The 25,857-nt window shown below is 34.9% G+C and overlaps 1 protein-coding gene across 1 annotated transcript in view; it reads right to left on the bottom strand.

Moving 5' to 3' along the window:
* LOC111055953 (CUGBP Elav-like family member 1) overlaps window positions 1–25,857 on the bottom strand; it is a gene marked incomplete in the record, with an annotated part of 852,529 nt that overhangs the window by 275,311 nt on the left and 551,361 nt on the right. Inside the window, 1 exon segment of the mRNA XM_039429833.1 lies at window positions 10,006–10,169. Within this exon segment, the coding sequence (XP_039285767.1) occupies window positions 10,006–10,169 (164 nt within the window).

Here is a 25,857-nt window from a genome sequence, read left to right as displayed (position 1 = left end):
GAAAGGTTACTATCTATAACAGACCAAGAAATTTAGTTGATCTTTACAATCCAAAAGGGTGTTATTCATAGCTACGCTTGGACACAATTCACTCCTGTTCTGCCTTGTTGAAAAGGGGACTACAATAGACTTACTTGAGTTCAGCAAGAGATTTCGGCTATTCAGGTATTCATTAATAGAGGACAGGCCTACAGCAGATGAGAGTTCTACATCCTCAATCGATTTTCCTGAAAATATGATGTTAGCATCATCTGCATAGAGACACACAGAGGCATGTGCTCGAACCACATCAGGCAGACCCTTGATGTAACATAGGAATAGTAAGGGACCCAAAATGGACCCTTGAGGGACACCATACTTTAAACTTCTTAGGTTAGAGCGATAACTGTATTTGTAACTATGATTGTTTTTCTCCTCAGTATGCTCTATTTCAACAAATTGCTGTCTGCCAATCAAATAAGATGAGAACCACTTCCTCTCCTTATCATGTACTCCCAATTCCTCTAATGCGCGCAAAAGAACATTATGAGACACACTATCAAATGCACGTGTCATATCTAAAAATATGCCAATAATTCTCTCACCTTTATCTATTGTATTAATTATGGTATCTATGAAATCCACCATTGCTGTAATTGTTGACTTTTTGAGCGGAAACCATGCTGTTCTTATCCAATAAATGGTTTGCTTCTAGGTATTTCATTAATTGAATATATACCACCGTTCAATGATTTTTGAGAAAACTGATAACAACGCTATTGGTCTGTAGCAACCTGGATCTTTGATGTCACCTTTTTTAAATATTGGAAGAACTTTAGCTATCTTCAGTTATCAGGAAATTGACCTGCTATAAGGGATGAATTTATAATGTGTGTTAATGGCTTGATTATAGTTCGTAAAACTCGTTTCACTACCGTTATTGGGATATCATCTGGCCCAGAAGAGTGTTTGTTCTCAAATGACATCACTATTTTATGTAATTGACACTCAGTAATAGGTTCAAATCTAAACCTCAATGAAGATTGACAACAACGTGGATTTTGTACAGTTACAGGTCTAGAACCATTGGGAATATCTGGTTTAACAAACCTATCAACAGCCGAAACAAAAAAATCGTTAAATATATTGCTCACAGTACTAGGATTCGTTGAGTGTATACCATCGCTTATTACACTTAGATTTGAGTTGTTCTTCCTATTCTTACCCACCTCAGCATTTATAATTTTCCAAGTTACTTTATTCTTATTTTTAGAATTAGAAATTTTCCCATCAAAGTATTTTTGTTTATTCTTTACAATCATAAGTTTAAGAGCTTTTCTATTATTTTTATTTGAATCTTTAATTCTTCTCTTTTTGTTTGTCTATGTAAATTCTCTAACTCTAATAATTCTCTTTTTTATCAGTGACCTCTGGACTTATCCCGTTCCTACTATCAGTTTCTTTCATAGTTCTCAGGATTTTTGAAAATTAATATTAAAATAATGTGAAAAAGTCGAGATAAAGACATTGTACTTTTCATCCATGGTGATTGATAAACCTCCATCCAATTTAAATGAGCTAACTCTCTATAGAACACTTCTAAGTGGCAGTCATCAAATCTACGACAAAATTCCTGATTGGCTTATCGCGGAACACACTCATACCTCGGATCTCGAGCAGCTGCGCATCGTGGTCCGAGATATGAGTGATTATACCCGATATCTTTAAACTATCATCAGCTATGTTGGTAATAAAGTTATCTATCGCTGTTTCAGATGTGGTAGTAATTCTTGTAGGGAAATTGACTTTATAAATCATATTATGCATTTTCAGTACATTCATGAACTTATTATATGTGTTATTTTTCTCCAGAACATTGATATTTATGTCACATGCAAAGATAGAATTATGGAACTGAAAAAACAGTCAGCATAACCTCCACATATTTCTATCTTGCATTTCCCATACACCACTTAAATTTTACATCTTTCGTTCCATCTTTCCCATATATCTCATTTCCCATCATATTTCTCTCATATTCTCTCTCATATTTCTCTCCTTCCCTCCCTCCCCACTCTTTTCCACTTATCAGCTCGAGTAGGCAGACAGAAAGAGCAAGCAAAGAAGAGAGGGTGAACTCAGATATCCGAGATGGCAGATGCTCAAACAACTTTAGTTTGCTGATGAAAATTGAGAACATCTTCTTCACCCCTTTTTTTCCCCTTTTATTCTTTTTTTTCTCTCTCTCAAAACTCTTTCCTCTTCTCTCTCTTAGTCCTCTTCTGATTTTCGTCATTTCTCTTTCTTCTTAACTCTTAATTTCCAGCTTACGCACAGGCCTTTGTTGCCTATTGTAAGCTCTTTCCTATCTGATTACAAGAATAAAATTGTGATAGCTCAAGAGTTTTATTGTTTAGTATGATTATATAGTTAAATATTTTGTATATGAGAATAGTTGTTTACTAAGCACTTCCGGAAGCAGAAGTGGAAGGTGATAGCTCTAGCAAATCCGAGGTAATCTGAATATCAGGAAATTGTCCAAGTATTTTTATTTTTCATTCTGATTTGTCTAAATAACCTAAAAAATGATGTTCAATTATGTGGGAGGTTGAGTTTATACTTTTTTATTCTTTCAAATGACAATGAGATGATATTATCATAAATGTTTTAATAATTGAATAATGAACACAAATAATGAAAAGTTTTTCGATCAGCTGTTTTTTGATCACCTTCCTTAGTTCCATGTTGGCGGCTGGAAAGGGTACTCTTTCCGGCATAGGCCGGAAAGAAACCTGTTCTGACGTCAGACGAGAGTCGTCTGCAAACAATGTCTTTCAGATCTACGTAGGGACTGGAAAACAGCTGCTTTCTGTGCAGTGTGGCGAAAAGCCAATTCTCTGACTCCGGTTAGTTGAGATGAAGCTTGGTAGAAACGAGGGAGAGGAATAAGAGAGAGAGAAAAAAGAAAGAGAGAGAGTGAGAAAGAACAAGAATAGTGCGGTAAGACAAGAAGTGGCAAGTTCACTGCTTCGCAAGCATAGTGAAAACTTTGCCGTCAAAATCAGTGTCGAGCTAAGCGCAACCGTGTGGTAGCATGGGCCAACTTTGGTTTATTACAAACACACAGAGTAAAGGTAGGCAGGCTCGCTCGAGCATGCGACAAACAAAAAGTTGGCAAACTTTTTACTGCGTCAAACTTGTTTGTCTGAAAGACGCCGCACTCACGCACATTGCGTGCAACAAACAAACAAACCACAGAGTTCACACGCACTCAAACAATTATCCGGCAGATTAAGGCGAGCCTTCAATCAAACAAAGCTGCTCTGTGATTGGACGAGCAGAGGTGCCTCTCATTGGATCAACCGCAGTCTACAAAATAAGATCTCAAGTTTGGTATACTGAGGTCCACGTTTTAATGGCAGTAGGAAACAAATCACATCAATTTGTAGCATTCTAGGTATGAATAAAACCTCTTTTTTCTATAATTTAAATCAAAAACGAACCTCATGTACCTATTCTATTAACATGGAGTTGCCATCCTTGTCTACCATTAGTCAAAGCAGATAGCGCTATCATTTTCCACCTCTGCAACGTTGTCAGATCGTATTTCAAAAATGTAGTGCTATAATATTATTGAACAAAATATTTTCCGATAAATTAACAAAATATTTATTCTAAACTAGTGGATTACCCGTGCTTCGCAAGGGACTAATCAATAACTTCACAATATGTTAACATGACGTAATGAAACCTTAAGAATTGAAAATAGGCCTATAACCATCCTCGGTGAATTAAGAATCTATAACAAAATATCAAGTTGATCAGTCCAGTAATTCAGACGTGATGATGCATCATTCGTGAATGTCCTATCCCGACGTGTATAAGCCAGTTCTTTTTCTAATTATAGTACAAATTATGAAAATTAATTATCAAAAAATACATATCTTGACGAATCAAAAATATAATTGATCATTTCCAACAAGAATCAATAGTTACCTCAGATATATCCTACTGGTATCATCTATCCTATACAAAAGGCAGAGAATCGGCAGAGCAGTTCCCTATCCACCACCACTGCCATTATAACGTGGACCTTACTATAGTAATGACAGTGTTTGACTACCAATGGTACTTCTATCCTTGTCCAACATTCAACCAAGCAGATAGCGCTATCTCTTTCTCGCTTTGCTCTGTTGCCAGATCGTCCTTAAACAATGTAGAATTGATAATTAAGTAACAAAATATTCCATCTTAATTATTATGAATATTTATTATGAAATTATTGAAAAATAAAATTTCTTGTTTAATAAATATAATTGATTATTTCAAACGAGAATGAACAGTCTATGTCAATGACGAGAATATTACATAAATAAACCTGAATCAGCTATCGTCTATAGAAGGCTTTGACAAGGCAGAGAATCGGCACCGCTGTTCCCATATCTTTCTCCACTGCCATTATAACGTGGACCTCACTATAGATTGGTCTTGAAATAACTGTTATTTATTACTTATCGACATATTATACAAACAGACCCACGAACTAACAACTGAACGACTAAGTGCCGGTTGCACAAAAGCCGGTTAAATTTTAACCGTGGTTGATTTCACGGGAACAAATCAGAGAAGGCTTTATTGAAAAGACGGCTTCTCTGATTGGTTCTTTTAGAATCACGGTTGAAATCTAACCGTCTTTTATGCAACCGGTACTAAGAGCACTAGTGAGGTCCAAGTTATTATGACAGTGGAAAAAAGTAGGAGAGCAGTGTGCCGATTCTCTGCCTTACCACTGCCTTCTATAGGGGATAGCTTATACTTGTATATCTGATGTGATATCAACGGTTTGAAAATGATTTGATTTGTCAAGAGAATCTATTTTTCAATGATTCTATCAGGGATTTTCATATTGAGGTTGAATATACTTTTGTCAATTGATCATGTTTCTACATTGATAAAAACGATCTGACAACGTTGTGGGGTTTGAAAGTACATCGCTATCTGTTCTATTCATTTATTCATTCTTCATTCATTTATACAATAAGTACATCATTGAATAATGATAGGGAGATGAAAAATAAGGTAACCTTGTGCTATTCCTTTCCCAAATTTGGATAACACATAATCCGAAATAGGTTAAGTCTTGTAGCTCTTTAATTCACAAAATTTTTAATCCTTAAGTATTCTCACAAAGTAGATTTTCAAATTCAGATGCTTCAAAACTAAACATAGAAGAAATAATTCACATGATTATAACTAAAATGTGAATAGTCCGAAATAGTATTGTATTTGTTCACAAATTTAGATCCTTTGTTTCATCTATACTATAATAAAGAGAAGAGTTGGCTGTTACACGTACGACGAGATAGGAAAATTATGTTTGACGCATTATCACGTCTGAACTACTGGACTGATTCTCTATTGAAATTTAGAATTTTGAATATAGATTCTCAATTAACCGAGGATGGTTATCGGCCTATTTCTAATTCTCCAAGATATCATTACGTCAAGTTTTCAGTTTGTCAAGTTACAGAGTAGACCCTTGCGAAGCACGGGTGTTTTGCTAGTCAAAGATGAAGATAACAGTATCGATGTTAATCAAATACTGCCAATATATCTTGGAAATCATTGTAGATATACTTTGTTAGAAGTAAATGAAAACACTAAACTCTCATGGGCTTTTTTTTAACAAATTAATAAAAACAAAATACAAATCTTGAAGTACCCTTTATTTTTTTCAAATATATTTTAAGATTTTTATGAATGGAAATCATTGTGGATATACTTTGTTAGAAGTAAAACCACTCAACTCATGGGCTTTTTTTAACGAATTAATAAAAACAAAATACAAATCTTGTAGTACCCTTTATTTTTTTTAAATATATTACAAAGATTTTAAGAAAAATAAAGGGTACTACAAGATTTTTTTTTGTTTTCATTAATTTGTAAGTAGTTTATTCATTCCAAAAACATGATCAGTCTCAATTGCTCGTGACATTGAAAACAGAACAGACTCTATACATTGTAAGTAGTGAAAATTGTGATTGGGCAACATTTTTGCAAATATTATGACCAACATTTCAACGGGGATAATTTATTCATAGCGCTGAGTGGTAAGCTTTCAGGTTATGATAATTTCAGACACATTCAGGAGCGTGCAGCGACTGTTGATGATAATAAAAATGAATTCAAATGGTCTCCAGTTGAGTTTGCACTCTCTCTGTCATGAATATGAAAACTCAACGGTGCGAAGTATTTTAATTCTCCCTCACCCTTCGCCACGTGCTACATTTTCTTCTTCTTCTTCTTCTTCTTCTTCTTCTCCTTCTTCTCCATTTTCCGTCCCTTCTCGTCATCTTCTTTCAACTTCTACGTTCTTCATCTTTATTTTCTTCACCAGCATCTTGTATTTCTTGTTTCTCTCCACCTGTCTTTTTCTTCTTCTTTCCCCTCCCCCACATCATCCAATTCCTTCCTTCGTCTCTCACTTTTTTCCTCTCTCCTTTCCATTCACTTCCTCACCTTCCAAACTGCAATATTGTTTATACAACGTACAATATATAATAAAGGCGATCATCTATCAAACTATTTCCTTCTCTCATTTTGCTATCTTTCTCTTCCTCATTCACGTTCTACTCTTTGTTGTTGTTATTGTTGTTATTCTCTCTTCATATTTTTCGTCTTTTCCATTTTCTCCTTCTCCATCACCATCTTCTTCTCCTTCTCCTTCTTCTTTCCTCTTCTCCTTTTGGTAGAGAGTTAGTGGGAAGAATTCTTCGAATATTCTTTCCAAAGAATGGACATTGATAATGATATGTCCAAAGCTCCGCCAATTTATGTAGATTCATAACAATATTATCTATTTTATCTATAGTTATTACAAATTGTTTCTTTTTCATATTATATACAGCTCAATAATTATTTTCTCAATTCACATTTTGTAATTCATCCATAATTTTGCTGTATTGTAAGCTATTGTATATAAGTGTATAAGCCAGTATATATTGTAATCTACATAAATAAAGTACTCATTCAATCAATCAATCAATCCTTCTCCATCTCCATCTCCTTCTCCTACTCCTACTCCTTCTCCTTCTCCTACTCCTTCTCCTTCTCCTTCTCCTTCTCCTTCTCCTTCTCTTCCTCCTCCTCTTCTTCTTCTTGTTTTACTGCTTCTATGAGGTTTAGACTCTTGCCTGATCTGACTCACAATATTCATATCCATCACATATATTATGTATTTCCAAAATATTGAAATCAGAATCTTTCTTAGCAGCTATTACATACGGTATTTCATATTCTATTCCGATCTTTTCGTGGTCCAACTTAATCTCTTTTTCCTTTCGGATAGTAGTTTAACATTTTCAAGGGAATTCAAGCCGTATGTATCATTCGAACACAAATATTTACTAGTAGTTCTGTGAATAGTAGACCTCATGCAGTATTCTCATCCACAAGTACCTGATTGAAACTATAGACCTTATGGAATACAGCAATAGACTGGCTTCTCCACACATCTGTGTAATCACTTGTCAGCTGATTCATGATGAATAATTCTATAGTCCGATTTTTACTCTAATATTGGCGTATGGAGGAGGCTCCTTTTTCCTTTTATATTATCCTTGAAATGCAAAATTTCCAAAAACCTTGTATATACGTCGACGCGCAATTTAAAAAGGAACATACCTGTCAAATTCTATGAGAATCTATTACAGCGTTTCGCCGTAAATGCGCAACATATAAACATTCAAACATTAAGAGAAATGCCTAACCGTCGACTTGAATCTTAGACCTCACTTCGCTCGGTCAATTATTATCTATTTATTCCATGACGTCTCCTTTTACAAGAAACATAACAGCAATACGTCACTATATTGAGGTCCACGTTATAATGGCAGTGTTTGATCAGCAATGATATTGTTATCCTTGTCTATCATTCAACAAAGCTGATAGCGCTATCTCTTTCTAGCTCTGCTCTGTTGCCAGAACGTCTTTTCACAATGTAGAATCAATAATTAATTAACAAAATATCCAATCTCAATTATGAAATTATTGAAAAATATAATTTCTTGCTTAATAAAATATAATTGATTATTTTTCAAACGAGAATGAACAGTTAATATTACATTAATAAACCTGTATCAGCTACCGTCTATAGAAGGCAGTGAACAAGACAGAGGATCGGCAAAGTTGCTCTCCTATCTTTCTCCACTGCCATTATAACGTGCACCTCACTATAGAATTATTATAATAATAGTCAATCTGAAACAAGAAATTATTGAAAAATATAATTTCTTGCTCAATAAAATATAACTGTTTATTTTTTAAACGAGAATGAACAGTTAATATCACATCAATAAACCTGTATCAGCTATATCGTCTATAGAAGACATTTACAAGAAAGAGGATCGGCAACATTGATTTCCTATCTTTCTCCACTGCCATTATAACGTGCACCTCACTATAGAATTATGATAATAATAGTCAATCTGAATCAAGAAATTATTGAAAAATATAATTTCTTGCTCAATAAAATAATAATTGATTATTTTTTAAACGAGAATGAACAGTTAATATTATATTAATAAACCTGTATCAGCTACCGTCTATAGAAGGCATTGACAAGACAGAGGATCGGCAACGTTGTTCTCCTATCTTTTTCCACTGCCATTATAACGTGAACCTCACTATAGCACTCTTATATTGAATATTTTATTTACTGGAATACTCTTGTAAACAGTCAGAACTTTGGATAACCATTGGAGATAATATTACATCAATAAATCTGTATTAGCTACCGTCTATAGAAGACAGAGGATCGGCAACGTTGTTCTCCTATCTTTTTCCACTGCCATTATAACGTGAACCTCACTATAGCACTCTATTATTGAATATTTTATTTACTGGAATACTCTTGTAAACAGTCAGAGATTTGGCCAACCATCGGAGATAATATTACATCAATAAATCTGTATCAGCTACCGTCTATAGAAGGAATTGACAAGACAGAGGATTGGCAGAGGTTCTCCTATCTTTCTCCACTGCCATTATAACGTGGACCTCACTATAGTTGGATGTAAATAATGTCTTACAAATTAGCAATGTACCTAGGATATATTGTATGTATTTTGGGTACATTGCAAATTAGTATTCAGAGACAGTTCAGATGTTCTGATGAGAGGGGTGTGACTCAAAAGTCAGTTTTACTAGAGGGGGTTTCATGGACCCCTTTGAGATATTCCGAATAGGAACTGCTGAGTATAAGATGATGATTATGATGATGATGATAATGATGATGACGTTAGGAAGCAGTTGGGTGTTTCAACTTCAAAGAAAGCTGAGTCCACACACACACACACACACACGGTTTTCAGTATGTAGGGTGATTTACGCTTGGCTAACGCCTATTCGAGCTTTATAACGCTGTAACATATCAATCTATATTACTATATCCCCTGTCCCAACCCTTATACCTGTGTGGAAATGTATATCTATATCTACACAACTCCTCTTCTTGACTAAACACAGTACGTGAACGCACCTCGTGAGTAGAGACTAAATAAAGTACACCTACAATCAACTTAAGGACAAAGAAACAGGACTACAGTCCAAAACTTCTCTTTATCCCAATTTCATAAAATAAATTGTCCAAATAAAGGTTATGTGCGACTTTTCAATTCTTCACTAATTTCCACATTGAAACAAGACACAAACACTTGAAACAATTAATTTTGAATTTATTGAAAAGAAAGATTAAGATCCGAATTGATAACAAATTTCTTCTACTTAGCATTCAGAACTGTACAATAAATATTAAATTTACCCATTAAGTACCAAAATTAAAATTTATTTATATCATTTTTTGTTAATATTATTTTTCTCATTGTTGAATGAACAAATAAATAAATAATTCATAATAATATTCGTAAAATCAATCCATATACAAATCAAGCAACGATAAAGTTGACGTAAGAAATACGATGTAGTTTGGATAGAAATCAAGTAGTTGTTGCTTAGAATTGGACTTACCTTTGCTAAGTCCGGTGACTTTATCGCGAAGCACATTGATCTGATGCACACGTCCGAACTCCGAAAACATTTCTCGCAAATCGTTTTCGTCCATCGTACGCGGGATTTGGCCGACAAACATTTTTATGTTATCGGGGTCGGGTTGGTCTTGGTTTGTCATTTTCCTGCAATCATACAAAAAACAATCAAATTTTAGAAGATTTAACACAAATGTCTATTGAAATTTGTTGAATGAGAATAAATTGATATTGTGGAATTTTCCCATTACTGAATAAACACAGTTTTATTTTTGTTACATCCACATTTCATTTCATTTTTATTGATTCATGTAATAAGAACATCATTGAAATGATAGGGAGAGAAAAAATAAGGTAACTTTGTGCTATTCCTCTCCTAAATTTAGATAAGGTTACACATAGTCTGAAATAGGTCAAGCCTTGTTGTTGTTCACTTCACATTTAATCAACACGAAACTGCAATCCTGTGTAATAGTCTAATAAATGTGGATGTGACAAAAATATAATGTGCTTTTCAACAAATTTCTGTAATATTTTCATCAATTCCTCATGAGTGAGACTTATTATACAGAAAAAATAATCAATATACCGTACAAGAACATTTGAGAATTGGGAGTTTTCCCAGATGAAAATTAATGAGAAATCGCATTTATTCAAATGCTAATCGATAAATTATTATAATTAAACTACTTTACTCCAATTATAGCCAATCTCAACTTTGGATTTTCTTCAAATAATAGTTTTTTATCAGTAGGCACAAAAAGACAGAGCTTCCTGTCCAGCCAATCGGAGACTCCCTGTCCTGCCGCGCCGACTGGGAAAACTCCTCGTGTGGTTTAGCCCAAATTTACATGAGTAAGCCAAACTCAGGGAAAAATTTATATTGAATTCCCATTTTTTTCATGGGTGTGAGGCCAAATTCATATTTATATTCATAATAATATAAGATAACTTCAAGGAGAATTAATAATTTCTTGAAATGCAAAGAAATACAAATAAGACTGGGTTAAATGTGATGCATTTTAAATTTCAATAGATAGAATTTGAAGAGAAGATAAAAGAGGAATATTCCATTCTGATAGTTTAAACGTAAAACCTGAATGAGAGAAAATTATCTTACAATAAAACAAGATTTTTTATTCTAACCTTTTAGATAGAATTAACTTTCATGATAATAACCAACACATCAAGATAAACATAACCTCTCAACTGCATTACGGATTATTCTTTTGGACAATATCTGAATTTGGGAAAGGAACAGTTCTGGGCTTTAAGCCTGTTGTTTCTTTCCCAATTAGTCATAATTGAGAATGATATTGTAACCTATATATCAATGTATAAATAAATAACTAGCTAAAAATATGTGATATAAGAAACGTGGAGGACATTCACAATATAAAAGGCTAAAACTACAAGAGAATCTTTTAAAATCCTTGATTTTTTTATAATAATTGTTCTCTATTATTCGAGTATAATGCGTTTTTCACCATAAATTCAATCTATTACAGGTTTTTTGTGTAGTTGAGAAGTTGATATTGTGGTAATTATTCATATTGAATGGAAAAGACTAAGAAATTGTCAAAAAACCACTGATTTATTGATAATTAGAAAGACCGGTTTCGGTTATTACACCATTGTCAATCACTGATAAACTGATCGGGGTTCTGTTGATCAGAGATTGACAATGGTGTAATAACCGAAACCGGTCTTTCTAATTATCAATAAATCAGTGGTTTTTTGACAATTTCTTAGTTTTTTTCATTCAATATTACAGGTTTGTGGTAAACAAGTTACATGCTAATTATCATTGAACAAAAATCCCAATAAAATGCTGTAAATCACCCCGAAGACTTCTGCTACTGCAAATATTGACAACAGGGTAAACAAGCTAGATGAAAATTCGATGAGCTCTTTATTACTATTCAACTAGTAGTTCTGTGAACAGTAGACCTCACGCAGTATTCTCATCCACAAGTACCTGATTAAACTATAGACCTTATGGAAATACAGCAATAGACTGGCTTCTCCACACATCTGTGTAATCACTTGTCAGCTGATTTATGATGAATAATTCTATAGTCTGATTTTACTCTATTTGGCGTATGAAGGAGGCTCCTTTTTTCTTTTATATTATCCTTGAATGCAAAATTTCAAAAAACCCTTGTATATACGTCAACGCGCAATTAAAAAACAAGGAACAATCTGTCAATTTCATGAAAATCTATCACCCCGTTTCGCCTTAACTGCGCAACATATAAACATTTAAACACTAAAACATTCAAACATTTAAACATTAAGAGAAATGCCAAACCTTCGCTCGAAAAATAGAATTTTCATCCAACTGTTCATCCTAATGTCAATATTGCTGTAGCAGAAGTCTTCAAGGTTATTTTTACATTTTAATTGGATTTTAGTTAAATAATAATTGGTATCAATTCATAGCATTTCAATATGCAATATCTCAGTAATTTCCATCTGCATAAGATGCAAAAATTGTTTCAGTGAAATAATGATGATCTGGGAACTCTACAACAACAGATACAACAATAAAAAAATGCACGAAATTATTCTTCCACTTGAATATTGCCATCTTGTGTGAATAACGTGTTACAAAATAACGATTATTTAAAAATAATCTGTGTGGGCGCACTCACCATAACTTTCCTTGCCGTTATGAAAATTGATCACCTGACGGCCTGACGTTAGTGTTCCCGAGCAAGTCTACTATTCAAAGATCTGAGCCAGCTGGTGACATGACATAACGCTGGAGACACACGATATTCTGCTATCGCTTCATAGTGAATGATTTACAGTAATATAATCAACAGTGTTGCCAATAGTTTGCAATAATTGATATAATCACAATTTCTCGAATTCGGTCTTATTGATTTCATGTTTAGGAATAAATATCTTTTTAATAAGGTACCTACATTGTTGAAAAATGATCTGGCAACATTGTGGAGCTAGAAAAGGATAGCGCCATCTGCTTTGTCAAATGATAGACAAGGATAGCAACACCATTGTTGAAAAACTGGCATTCTAATGTGGACCTTATAGAATTATTAATGATTGAATATGAGAGGAAAAGTCTGTGAGACTAAAGAGAAACTAAATACTTCCCGGATATTTGTTTGTCTCTGGTTGGAAAAGTATTTCTAAACAAATGACTCACAAAATTGAACAAAAATTATGAAGTGTAAACACAAAACCTATTTTTGGACAATATCTGAATTTGGGAAAGGAACAGTTCTAGGCTTTAAGTCTGTTGTTTCTTTCCCAATTAGTCATAATTGAGAATGATATTGTAACCTATATATCAATGTATAAATAAATAAATAGCTAAAAAATATGTGGTATAAGAAACGTGGAGGAAATTCACAATATAAAAGGCTAAAACTACAAGAGAATCTTTTAAAATCTTTGATTTTTTATAATAATTGTTCTCTATTATTTGAGTATAATGCGTTTTTCACCATAAATTCAATCTATTACAGGTTTGTGGTGAACAAGTTACATTCTAATTCATTGAACAAAAATCCCATAAATGTTGTAATTCACCTCGAAGACTTCTGCTACTGCAAATATTGACAACAGGGTAAACAGCTAGATGCAAACTCGATGAGCTCTATATTACAATTCAACATTGAATTTCCATCTAGCTGCTTACCCTCTTGTCAATATTTGCAGTAGTAGAAGTCTTCAAGGTTATTTACATAATTTAATTGGGATTTTAGTTAAATAATAATTGGTATCAATTCATTAGCATTTCAATAATGCAATATCTCAGTAATTTCCATCTGCATAAAGATGCAAAAACTGTCTCAGTGAAATAATTATGATCTGGGAACTACACACTACAACAACAGATACAACAATAAAAAAATGCACGAAATTATTCTTCCACAAGGATATTTCCATCTTGTGTGAATAACGTGTTTACAAATAACGATTTATTAAAAAAATCTGGTGTGGCGCACTCACATAACTTTCCTTGCCGTTATGAAAATTGATCACCTGACGGCCTGACGTTAGTGTTCCCGAGCAAGTCTACTATTCAAAGATCTGAGCCAGCTGGTGACAGGACAATAACGCTGGAGACACACGATATCTGCTATCGCTTCATAGTGAATGATTTACAGTAATAGAATCAACAGTGTTCCCAATAGTTTGCAATAATTGATATAATCACAATTTCTCGAATTTCGAGCTTATTTTCAATTTTAGGTGAAAATGATACTTAACATTAATTGTAGAGATTTTCATGTTCAATCATTTTCGCAAGAAATGTTTTGTTTGAAGTGTATCTGAAGCCTGATAATTGAGATTCTAGAATCAAACTTTGCATAGATGGGGCGAAGTTCCTGAAATTTTTACAGGTATGGGACTTGTGGCAATTGATAGAGCTTATTAATGACTATTTTAGGTATAAATTTGATCAAAATCGATGGAGCCGTTTTTGTGAAAATCGCGAAAAACCCTGTTTTTGACAACATTTCTGCCATTTTAGCCGCCATCTTGAATTACATTTGATCGAAATTGTTCGTGTCGCATCCTTATAGTGTAAGGACCTTGAGTTTCAAATTTCAAGTCATTCCGTTGATTAGGAGATGAGATATCGTGTACACAGACGCACATACACTCATACACACACACACACACACACACACACACACACACACACACCACACACACAACCCAACACACATACACTCATACTCATACACACACACACACACATACAGACCAATACCCAAAAACCACTTTTTTGGTATAGAAATTTGGAAATTGGGGTACCTCAATTTTTTTCGGAAAGCAATACTTTCCTTACGTATGGTAATAGGGCAAGAAAGTAAAAAACATGTTCACAAGACTAAAATTGAGCATCTTGTATTCAAAATCAAACATTTGCATAGGAAACTACTCTTGTCTTTGGTGGAGCCCTATGAAAATTAATTATACCGAATGAAAAATAAAACCGCTAAACAAGGAAGTTTTATTAAAAGTATCCCACTGTACCACAGTTTTCAGCAGAGGAAAAGTCCATTTAATTTGCATGACTAATAAGAAACATAATACTGAGAATTATCTGGCCTTGTTTCAGTGAAATAATGATGATCTGGGAACTCTACAACAACAGATACAACAATAGAAAAAAGCACGAAATTATTCTTCCACTTGAATATTTCCATGTTGGGCAAAAAGTTCTCTCCTTGTTTTAGAGGAGTACTTCCCCCCCCCCCACCGGGGGAGACAACAATATTCGTCTGAAATTCCTCTAATGAGCACAGATTTTCACTTCAATCCCCTCTTGAAATCATGAAAAAAGAGGAGGAAAATCAGAGAAATAAAACAGTGTATTGCTTGTTCTTGTTGAGATTATTGCTTCATAATTTTTCTTTCTTCTTTGTTTAGACCGGTCTACTTTTCACTCCATTTCTACCCTTTTCTTCTATATCATCCACTGCATTCCTTTCTAATTATCTTTTGTTTCTTGATCGACTTCTCCAGTTTTCTACTTTTATTATTCTTCATATCTTTCTTCAACCTTTTCTCTCCTTTTCTTCTGTATCTCCTCTCCCATTCTCTTTCAATTATTTTCTGTTTCTCTTTCAACCTTTGCACTCTCCTCCTATTTCCACCATTTTAGTTCTTCCAATCATTTTCTTTTTATTTTCTTTCTAATCCTTCGTATTCTTTTACCTATTTCGAATCTTCTCATTATAATATTATGAGAATATTCTCATTTTCCGTATCGAATTATATTTCCTTTTCCCCTGTTCTCACTTATTTTTCTCTTTTTGCACTCCTCCCTTTTCCCTCTCTTTTCAAATCCATATTGCCATACTTTTCTTCCTCTCCTTCATCGTCATCTTCTTCTTCTCCTTCATCGTCGTCGTCATCTCCTTCATCGTCGACGTCTTCTTCTTCTTCTTCTTCTTCTTCTTCTTCTTCTTCTTCTTCTTCTTCTTCTTTTTCTTCTTCTTCTTCTTTTTCTTCTCTTCTCTTCTTCTTCGTCTTCTTCCTCTCCTTCTCCTTCTGTTTCTTGTTCTTCTCTCTTCTTCTTCTCTCTTCTCTTCTTCTTCTTCTTCTTCTTCTTCTTCTTCTTCTTCTTCTTCTTCTTCTTCTTCTTCTTCTTCTTCTTCTTCTTCTTCTTCATCTTCTTCCTCCTTTTCCTCACCTTCTTCTTCTCTTTCCCAGTCTCGTCATCTTTCTTCACTTCCATCTTCTTTATTTTCCACCTTTGCCTGGAAGCCTTCTCATCTCATCACATTTCTCCTCATGCTCTTCTTCTCGTTCTTTTCTTATTCTACATATTATCCTCCTCTCATTACCATTACTTCATTTCCTCCTCCCCTATCGGCTCTTCTCCCTTATTTTCTTTCTTTCTCCTCCTCCTTCACTCATTCCCCTTCCAGTCCTGCTCCTCCTTTTCCTTCTCTTACTCCTCTTACTCCTTCTCCTTTTCCTCCACAGACTCTTTTCTCCTCCTCTTCCTCATTTTTCCATCCACTTTATCTCAAGATTCTTCTCATTGGAGCTTCAACGGAGCAAAAACTGTGTTAATTGTTATTAGTAGCTATTAACACAAAGCTCTGTTTCTTTGCTTTGCCTGAAGTTCTTAGAAAGCAGAAGTAATAATCGTTATCCAACTCAATGAATGTGCTCAAATCTGGGAACTTTTCTGTTTTTAGTGGGAAAAAAAAGATTGGATGAACCTTCTTGCCGATTTCTTGCTCAAAATAGTGAGACTTGCAGAGGATGTAAAAAACTTCAAAATACTATTATTTGAATCCTATTTTGAGCTCATGCAATATACATATTGGAAATCCTTTGGAGTATTCTTTGTCATTCATGGATTATTCTTTGGAAATTCTACTGAAGTATTCTTTGTCATAGTCATTCAATCTCAGCTGTTTTCAATGCATGGAATCAAGCCGGTAAACAGTATTTGCAGAACAAATAAAATATAGGATTCTCATTACAGCATACTCTACTGTAATGAAACAATGTTTTCTTTACAGTCGATTATGTTTCCTAGTTCCGAAATAGGAACAGCAAAACTGCTACAAAAAACACCTTCAGCGCTCCAGGTGGAAGTTTTATCAACTTCCACAAAATTCCTGATTCATAATTTGTAAACTAGGCTATGTTTATAGAATGCATGTAGTAAGTTCAGCACAAACAGGTGATGTTTTCTATTTCTCAATTGGATTATTATGACAAAAATAGTGTATGCTACTTGGACGTGAATGTCTTTTTGAGTGCTCGAATGAAATTCTAGTCTCGGTCTCGGCTAACGCCTCGACTAGAAACATTATTCTCGTCTGCAAAAGACCCCTTACCGTCTTTGTGACGTAAGATACTATTTAGAGGTAACAACATACAATAAATCAATAATTAACATTCCGCAGTTATCAAGCTACGAAGCAGAAGACAAAGTCAACATTCTATATACATTTGAAACATAAATAGCCACTTTATAATGCTGCTATCAAGTAGCCCGTGCTATACAAGGGTCTAATTAAAAACTTGACAAACTGGAAACTTGACCTACTGAAAACTTGGTTAATTTAAAATAGGCCTATATGTTTCCCCGGTGAATTGAGAATCTTTGATGCGAAATCTCAAGTTAATCAGTTGAGTAGTTGAGACGTGATGATGCGTCATTCGTGAATTTCCTATCCCGTACGTGAATAAGCCAGTTCTATTCTTCATTATAGTTTAGCAGGTAACCTGAGCTCTGCAGGGGCCCAATTAAAAACTGGACAAACTGAAAACTTGACCTACTGGAGTTTTGAAGAATTTGAAATAGACCTATAACCATTCTCGGTAGGTGAAGAATCTTTATGTCAAATTTAAAGTTAATCAGTTGAGTAGTTGAGACGTGATGATGCGTCATTCGTGAATTTCCTATCCCATACGTGTATAAGCCAACTCTTTCCTCAATTATAAATAAAATACATCTCTGGCCAAGAGCAATTGAGTCACAACAAAATCTATGTAAGAAATTAATATTTCCCTTGTAAAGCAATTCAGTATCATGATCCTCAACCCTGGATCACGTTAAATGATGCAGTAACATTAATCAAAGTCGACTAGTTTCAAGTTGTTTGTAAATAATGGTTTTCCAGACACATGCAAGTTAATTCCTGAGTTATTAGCAAGTGTTAATTCGCCATTTTCAACTCAAATTACATCAGAATAATGATTCGAACAAAGTTGCGTGATGTCTTGCTGTGCCCTGTCACGCTATTAAGTTTAAAGCAGGAGGTTATGAACCATATCCGCAAGTGTACGACTTGGAACTTGCTGTTTGCTGTATTACAGCTGTGAATACAAAGTACGAAGTACAAGGAACACTTCAAATACAGTACATGTACACTTAGGGCCGGTTCCCGAGCTCGGGATTCAGCTAAGTTCTAGACTTTAAACAGCTGGAGTCAGAAAATTGGCTTTCCGAAACGGGGTGTAATCACCAAAGACCTTAAAGAGATATAGACCCACAATACCTATGCCTTCCCAATGATAGCTCTTACTTGAAATTGAAGGCCGCAATTTGGGTATTTTAGCACGAGATATTATATGTTACTAGCCGTCAGGATCGCTTCGCTCGCCATATCCGTCTCGCTTCGCTCGCCTGCATTTTCCATTTGAGCATTTTTATCATATGTTAGGACAATCCAGTCGGGGGTCCAGACTAAACGTCTGGCTAAACGGATATGGCGAGCGAAGCGAGCCTGACGGCTAGTAATATAATATTCCCAGGATTGAAGTAGCAGTGCCCAATCAATTTTTCCGCGATAAATGCATTCAAATCTTCAACTTGGTGCCAACCTAACAAAGTCAACTCAACTTAATGCCAAGCTGACAAAATTATTAATTTAGTTGCCAGTTAACAACTGTTCGAAGAGGTACTCTATCCAGATTATAGTTCTATAGTAACATATGATATGAAAATTCAATTATAATTAAGAGATGGGAGAAAAAGAATATACATGCTAAAATACGAACTTTAAACCTTAAAAAAACCCTTAGAGTTAAAATATTGCCAAAGATTTCTTAGTGCGCCTCTAAAGGGCCAACTGAACATACCTACCAAATTTGAACGTTTTGGTCCGGTAGATTTTAGTTATGCGAGTGAGTGAGTGAGTGAGTGAGTGAGTGAGTGAGTGAGTCAGTCAGTGAGTGAGTGCCATTTCGCTTTTATATATATAGATTTATTTTGAATACTATAGATCACAAAGGCATTGGTGGCATTGATATGTAATAATCTTATGGGTTGCTCCCTCAATGGCGGATTTCAATTCCAAGTACGACACTAGCGCTGCATGTGAGTCTATGCATCTTTAAGGTCTTTGGTAATCACAGTCCTCGTATAAATTAATTTCGAAAAACTAAAAAATTTAACACAATATGAAATAAAGAGGAAATAATGTAAAGTTTCAGCTGTTTTGAATTATTTAGAAATGTTTCACTTCGTTAAGGGAAAAATCTGGTGTGGAAAAAATCAACTCACACAACTTCCCTTGCCGTTATGGAAATTGATCACCTGACGCTAGTGTTCTCGCCCATCTCAAGTCTACTATTCAAAGATCTAAGCCAGCTGGTGACAGGACTGTAACGCTGGAGACACACGAGGTCTGCTATCTCTCCATGATGAATGATTTAATAGAATCAACAGTTGCCAACAGTTTGCAATTGAATAATCTTATTTTCTCGAATTTCGAGCTTATTTTCAATTTTAGGTGAAAATTTTACTGAGCTTTAATTGTGGAGATTTTCATGCTCAATCTTTTCCACTTGATTTTTTCTGTTTAAATTGTATCTGAAGCCTGATAATTGGGAATCTAAAATCAAACTTTGCATAGATGGTGCGGAGGTCCTGAATTTTTTACAGATATGGGTCTTGAGGAGTTGATAGAGCTTAACAATGACTATTTTGGTATGAATTTGATCAAAATCATTGGAGCCATTTTCGAGAAAATCGCGAAAAACCCTGTTTTTGACAACATATATGCCATTTTAGCCGCCATCTTGAATTGCATTTCATCGAAAATGTTCGTGTCGGATCCTTATAGTGTAAGGACCTTAAGTTCCGATTTTCAAGTCATTACGTTAATTGGGAGATGAGATATCGTGTACACAGACGCACATACACTCATACACACACACACACACACACACACACACACACACACACCACACACACACACACACACCACACACACACACACCACACACACACACACACACACACACACATACAGACCAATACCAAAAACCACTTTTTCGTACTCAGGGGACCTTGAAACGTATAGAAATTTAGAATTGGGGTACCTTAATTTTTTTCGGAAAGCAATATTTTCCTTACCTATGGTAATAGGGCAAGGAAAGTAAAAAATCACTCACACAACATTCCTTCCGTTATGGAAATTGATCACCTGACGCTAGTGTTCTCGCGCATCTCAAGTCTACTATTCAAAGATCTAAGCCAGCTGGTGACAGGACTGTAACGCTGGAGACACACGAGGTCTGCTATCTCTTCATAGTGAATGATTTAATAGAATCAACAGTTGCCAACAGTTTGCAATTGAATAATCTTATTTTCTCGAATATCGAGCTTATTTCCAATTTTAGGTGAAAATTTTACTGAACTTTAATTGTAGAGATTTTCATGCTTAATCTTTTCCACTTGAATTTTTCTGTTTGAATTGTATCTGAAGCCTGATAATTGGGAATCTAAAACCAAACTTTGCATAGATGGTGCAGTGCTCCTGAAATTTTTACAGATATGAGACTTGTGGCAGTTAATAGAGCTTATCAATGACTTTTCTTGGTATGAATTTGATCAAAATCGTTGGAGCCATTTTCGAGAAAATCGCAAAATCCCTGTTTTCAACAACATTTTCGCCATTTTATTATATTATCTCGATTATAAGAATCCATTATTTAATCAACGAAGATTACATTTCTTGACGGATAAATATTTTCAATTATTTTAAACAAGAATGAATGGTAAGTTATCAGATATATCGTATCAGCTACATTCAATAGAAGGCAATGGCAAGGCAGAGATTTGGCAACGCTGTTCGCTTATCTCACTTCAAAGTATATGGTGCAAATGTTGAACGGCTTCTAAGAGATAAGTTGCATGCCCTACATACTGGGACCCCATTGAAAATGTTACTCAAACGTTGAACAATCCTAAGGTATAAGTTGCATGCTCTACTCACTTCCATTGGGACACCATTCAACATGCTGCTCAAAAGTTGAACGAATTTCAAGGAACTGCTCAAAAGTTAAACGAGTCCTAAGGAATAAAAGTTGCATGCCCCACTTATTCCCATTGGGACACCATTGAGCAGGTTGCTCAAAAGTTGAACGAGTGTGGCTTGAACGAAAGTTTAAATTGTGTTTGCTGATTAGATTAGGTGCGGTTAGCCTGAGTTTGAGTAGCCTCTATTTGACCACATACCTGGTCAGCGTTCAGCGTTTGAATTGCTCAATTTGATTTGCTCTACGGCGCTCTAATTACTTGCGCAAACGAGATCGTTTTGGTTGCTAGAGTGCTCTCAGAGTGTTTACTCAGTACATCCTTATGAATAATAATTGTAGAAAAGTGAACAGTAAGATTGGTAGAATCAATTTTTTGAAGGTTCTCTGTCAGATCCTATACTATTAAATGAGCAATTTCTGTTTATATGTTCAGATGTTCGGATGTTTAGATGTATATATGTTTGTATTTCACCGGATCTCGAAAACGGCTCTAACGATTCTCACGAAATTCAGAGCTAAGTTGGTTTATGATATAAATAGACTCGATTGCACTAGGTCTCATTCCTGGAAAAACTCGCTGAAGGACATTAAAAGGATAATTCATCCTTGGAAGAACAGATTTCGTCGTTTGTCGATAACAGGAGATGCGTGTGCCTGTGTGGGAGATTAGCTGTGTAATCATTCAAACAGCTTACCGTATCTCGCGAGAAATATTATCTAGTAATCTTAATAGACTCTATCAAAATAATCTGATTTGTTGACATGACATGGTTTATCATTCTAAATGAAAGCATATCATAATATTCTAAGTTAATCATTGTTTTACAGTTTTGAGTGTGATTAGTGAGTGTTATTTTGTTATTCAAATGGGTTTGTGAACAATCTAAATTAGAACTTTCCTGTTTTTAAATATTTTAACTGAAAATTGGACCTAAATTGAAGTGTTTGAAACATAACCCATTTTTTGGACCATTTATAGTGTATAAATCAAAATTCGGGGAAGAAACAGTTTTGGGCTGTGCCTGTTTGTCCTTCCCAATTCATTTTGAAGAATTGTGTTCTGTTTATCAATAAATAAATAACGAGCGAAGCTCGGTGCCCCGATTTTTAAATATTGCTTGAGAAACATCATCTGTTTAAATCTCACTGAGTTTAAAAGGATGACAAACAATTTCACGTCCAAAAATTGTTGTATTTGTAAAAAAGCCTGCATCTTATTTTGCCGACCTTATGAATTCTACCAGAATAACGGAGCTTGAAACACATAATCTGTCTGAAGTCATATATTTAATCTGATATAATGAGGTCCATGTTATAATGACTGTGGAGAAAGATAGGAGAACAACGATGACGAACCTTTGATTTGCCAATGCTTTCTATAGACGGTAGCTGATACAGGTTTATTGATGTCATATTAACTGTTCATTCTCATTTTAAAATAATCAATTATATTTCACTAGCCGTCAGGCTCGCTTCGCTCGCCATATCCGTCTAGCAAGGGGGCTCCGCCCCCTGGACCCACGACTGGATCGTCCAAGAATGAGATCAACAGGCTCGCTTCGATCGCCTGCGTTTTTCATTTCAGCATTTTTATCATATGTTAGGACGATCCAGTCGGGGGTCCAGACTAAACGTCTGGCTAAACGGATATGGCGAGTGAAGCGAGCCGAAATGCTGGTAATATAATACTCCCAGGATTGAAGTAGCAGTGCCCAATCAATTTTTCCGCAATAAATGCATTTCAATCTTCAACTTGGTGCCAACCTAAAAAAGTCAACTCAACTTAATGCCAACCTGACAAAATTATTAATTTAGTCACCAGTTAACAACTGTTTCGAAGAGGTACTCTCTCTAGACTATAGTTCTATATAACATATGGTATGGAAATTTTTCAATTATAATTAAGAGTATAAGAAGAATATACATGCTAAAATACGAACTTTAAACCTTAAAAACAACCTTAGAGTTAAAAATATTGCCAAAAGATTCTTAGTGCGCCAACTGAACCTAACAAATTTGAACGTTTTTGCTGATTAGATTAGGTGCGGTTAGCCTGAGTGTGAGTAGCCTCTATTTGACCATATACCTGGTCAGCGTTCAGCGTTTGAATTGCTCAATTTGATTTGCTCTACGGCGCTCTAATTACTTGCGCAAACGAGATCGTTTTGGTGCTAGAGTGCTCTCAGAGTGTTTACTCAGTACATCCTTATGAATAATAATTGTAGAAAAGTGAACAGTAAGATTGGTAGAATCAATTTTTGAAGGTTCTCTGTCAGATCCTATACTATTAAATGAGCAATTTCTGTTTTATGTTCAGATGTTCGGATGTTTAGATGTATATGTTTGTATTTCACCGGATCTCGAAAACGGCTCTAACGATTCTCACGAAATTCAGAGCTAAGTTGGTTATGATATAAATAGACTCGATTGCACTAGGTCTCATTCCTGGAAAAACTCGCTGAAGGACATTAAAAGGATAATTCATCCTTGGAAGAACAGATTTCGTCGTTGTCGATAACAGGAGATGCGTGTGCTGTGTGGGAGATTAGCTGTGTAATCATTCAAACAGCTTACCGTTCTCGCGAGAAATATTATTAGTAATCTTAATAGACTCTATCAAAATAATCTGATTGTTGACATGACATGGTTTATCATTCTAAATGAAAAAAAAGCAATAAATATCTAAGTTAATCATGTTTTACAGTTTTGAGTTGATTAGTGAGTTGTATTTTGTTATTCAAATGGGTTTGTGAACAATCTAAATTAGAACTTTCCTGTTTTTAAATTTTAACTGAAAATTGGACCTAAATTGAAGTGTTTGAAACATAACCCATTTTGGACCATTATAGTGTATAAATCAAAATCGGGAAGAAACAGTTTTGGGCTGTGCCTGTTGTCCTTCCAATTCATTTTGAAGAATTGTGTTCTGTTTATCAATAAATAAATAACGAGCGAAGCTCGGTGCCCCGATTTTTAAATATTGCTTGAGAAACATCATCTGTTTAAATCTCACTGAGTTTAAAAGGATGACAAACAATTTACGTCCAAAAATTGTTGTATTTGTAAAAAAGCCTGCATCTTATTTTGCCGACCTATGAATTCTACCAGAATAAACGGAGCTTGAAACACATAATCTGTTGAAGTCATATATTAATCTGATATAATGAGGTCCATGTTATAATGACTGTGGAGAAAGATAGGAGAACACGATGACGAACTTTGATTTGCCAAGCTTTTATAGACGGTAGCTGATACAGGTTATTGATGTCATATTAACTGTTCATTCTCATTTTAAAATAATCAATTATATTTCACTAGCCGTCAGGCTCGCTTCGCTCGCCATATCCGTCTAGCAAGGGGGCTCCGCCCCTGGACCCCGACTGGATCGTCCAAGAATGAGATCAACAGGCTCGCTTCGATCGCCTGCGTTTTTCATTTCAGCATTTTTATCATATGTTAGGACGATCCAGTCGGGGGTCCAGACTAAACGTCTGGCTAAACGGATATGGCGAGTGAAGCGAGCCGAAATGCTGGTAATATAATACTCCCAGGATTGAAGTAGCAGTGCCCAATCAATTTTTCCGCAATAAATGCATTTCAATCTTCAACTTGGTGCCAACCTAAAAAAGTCAACTCAACTTAATGCCAACCTGACAAAATTATTAATTTAGTCACCAGTTAACAACTGTTTCGAAGAGGTACTCTCTCTAGACTATAGTTCTATATTAACATATGGTATGGAAATTTTTCAATTATAATTAAGAGTATAAGAAGAATATACATGCTTAAAGGACGAACTTTAAACCCTTTAAAACCACCCTTAGAATTAAAATATTGCCAAAAGATTTCTTAGTGCGCCAACTGAACCTAACAAATTTGAACGTTTTTGGTCCGGTAGATTTTTAGTTCTGCGAGTGAATGTAGTGAATGAGTGAGTCAGTCAGTGTGAGTGCCATTTCTGTTTTATATAATAGATCTGATAGGATGAGGTCCACGTTATAATGTCAGTGGAGAAAGATAGGAGAACAACGATGCCGAACCTTTGTCTTGTCAATGCCTTCTATAGACGGTAGCTGATACATGTTAATTAAAGTAGTATTAACTGTTCATTCTCGTTTGAAATAATCAACTATATTTTAATAAGCAATGAATTATATTTTTCAATAATTTAATAATGAATTTTCATAATTAGGATGAAATACTTTGTTGATTAATGATTAATTCTACATTCTTAAAAGTCGATCTGGTAACAGAGGAAAGCTAGAAAGAGATAGCGCTATCCGCGTTGTTGAATGAAAGACATGGAAAGCAATACCATTGCTTATCAAAGACTGCCATTATAACGTGGACCTCAATATAGTGACCCCCTGGGTTGGAGAACTCGCTCAAGAGCAACATCCTCATGGATTGTAGAATAGTGATGATAGAATAGTTATACTATAGTAACTGATAGTGGTTATGCTAAACTAGATTCCACGTTGAAGAAGACTTGAGCAATGAAGTGTATATTGTCAGCTATCTTAAAACAACAACTATGCAGGTAGCACTGGCCACAGTT

Source organism: Nilaparvata lugens, chromosome 5 (genome assembly GCF_014356525.2).
Source record: "Nilaparvata lugens isolate BPH chromosome 5, ASM1435652v1, whole genome shotgun sequence".
Taxonomy (NCBI): domain Eukaryota; kingdom Metazoa; phylum Arthropoda; class Insecta; order Hemiptera; family Delphacidae; genus Nilaparvata; species Nilaparvata lugens.
The sequence above is the reverse complement of the archived record's forward strand: the minus strand, read 5'-3'. Positions and strand labels throughout refer to the sequence as shown.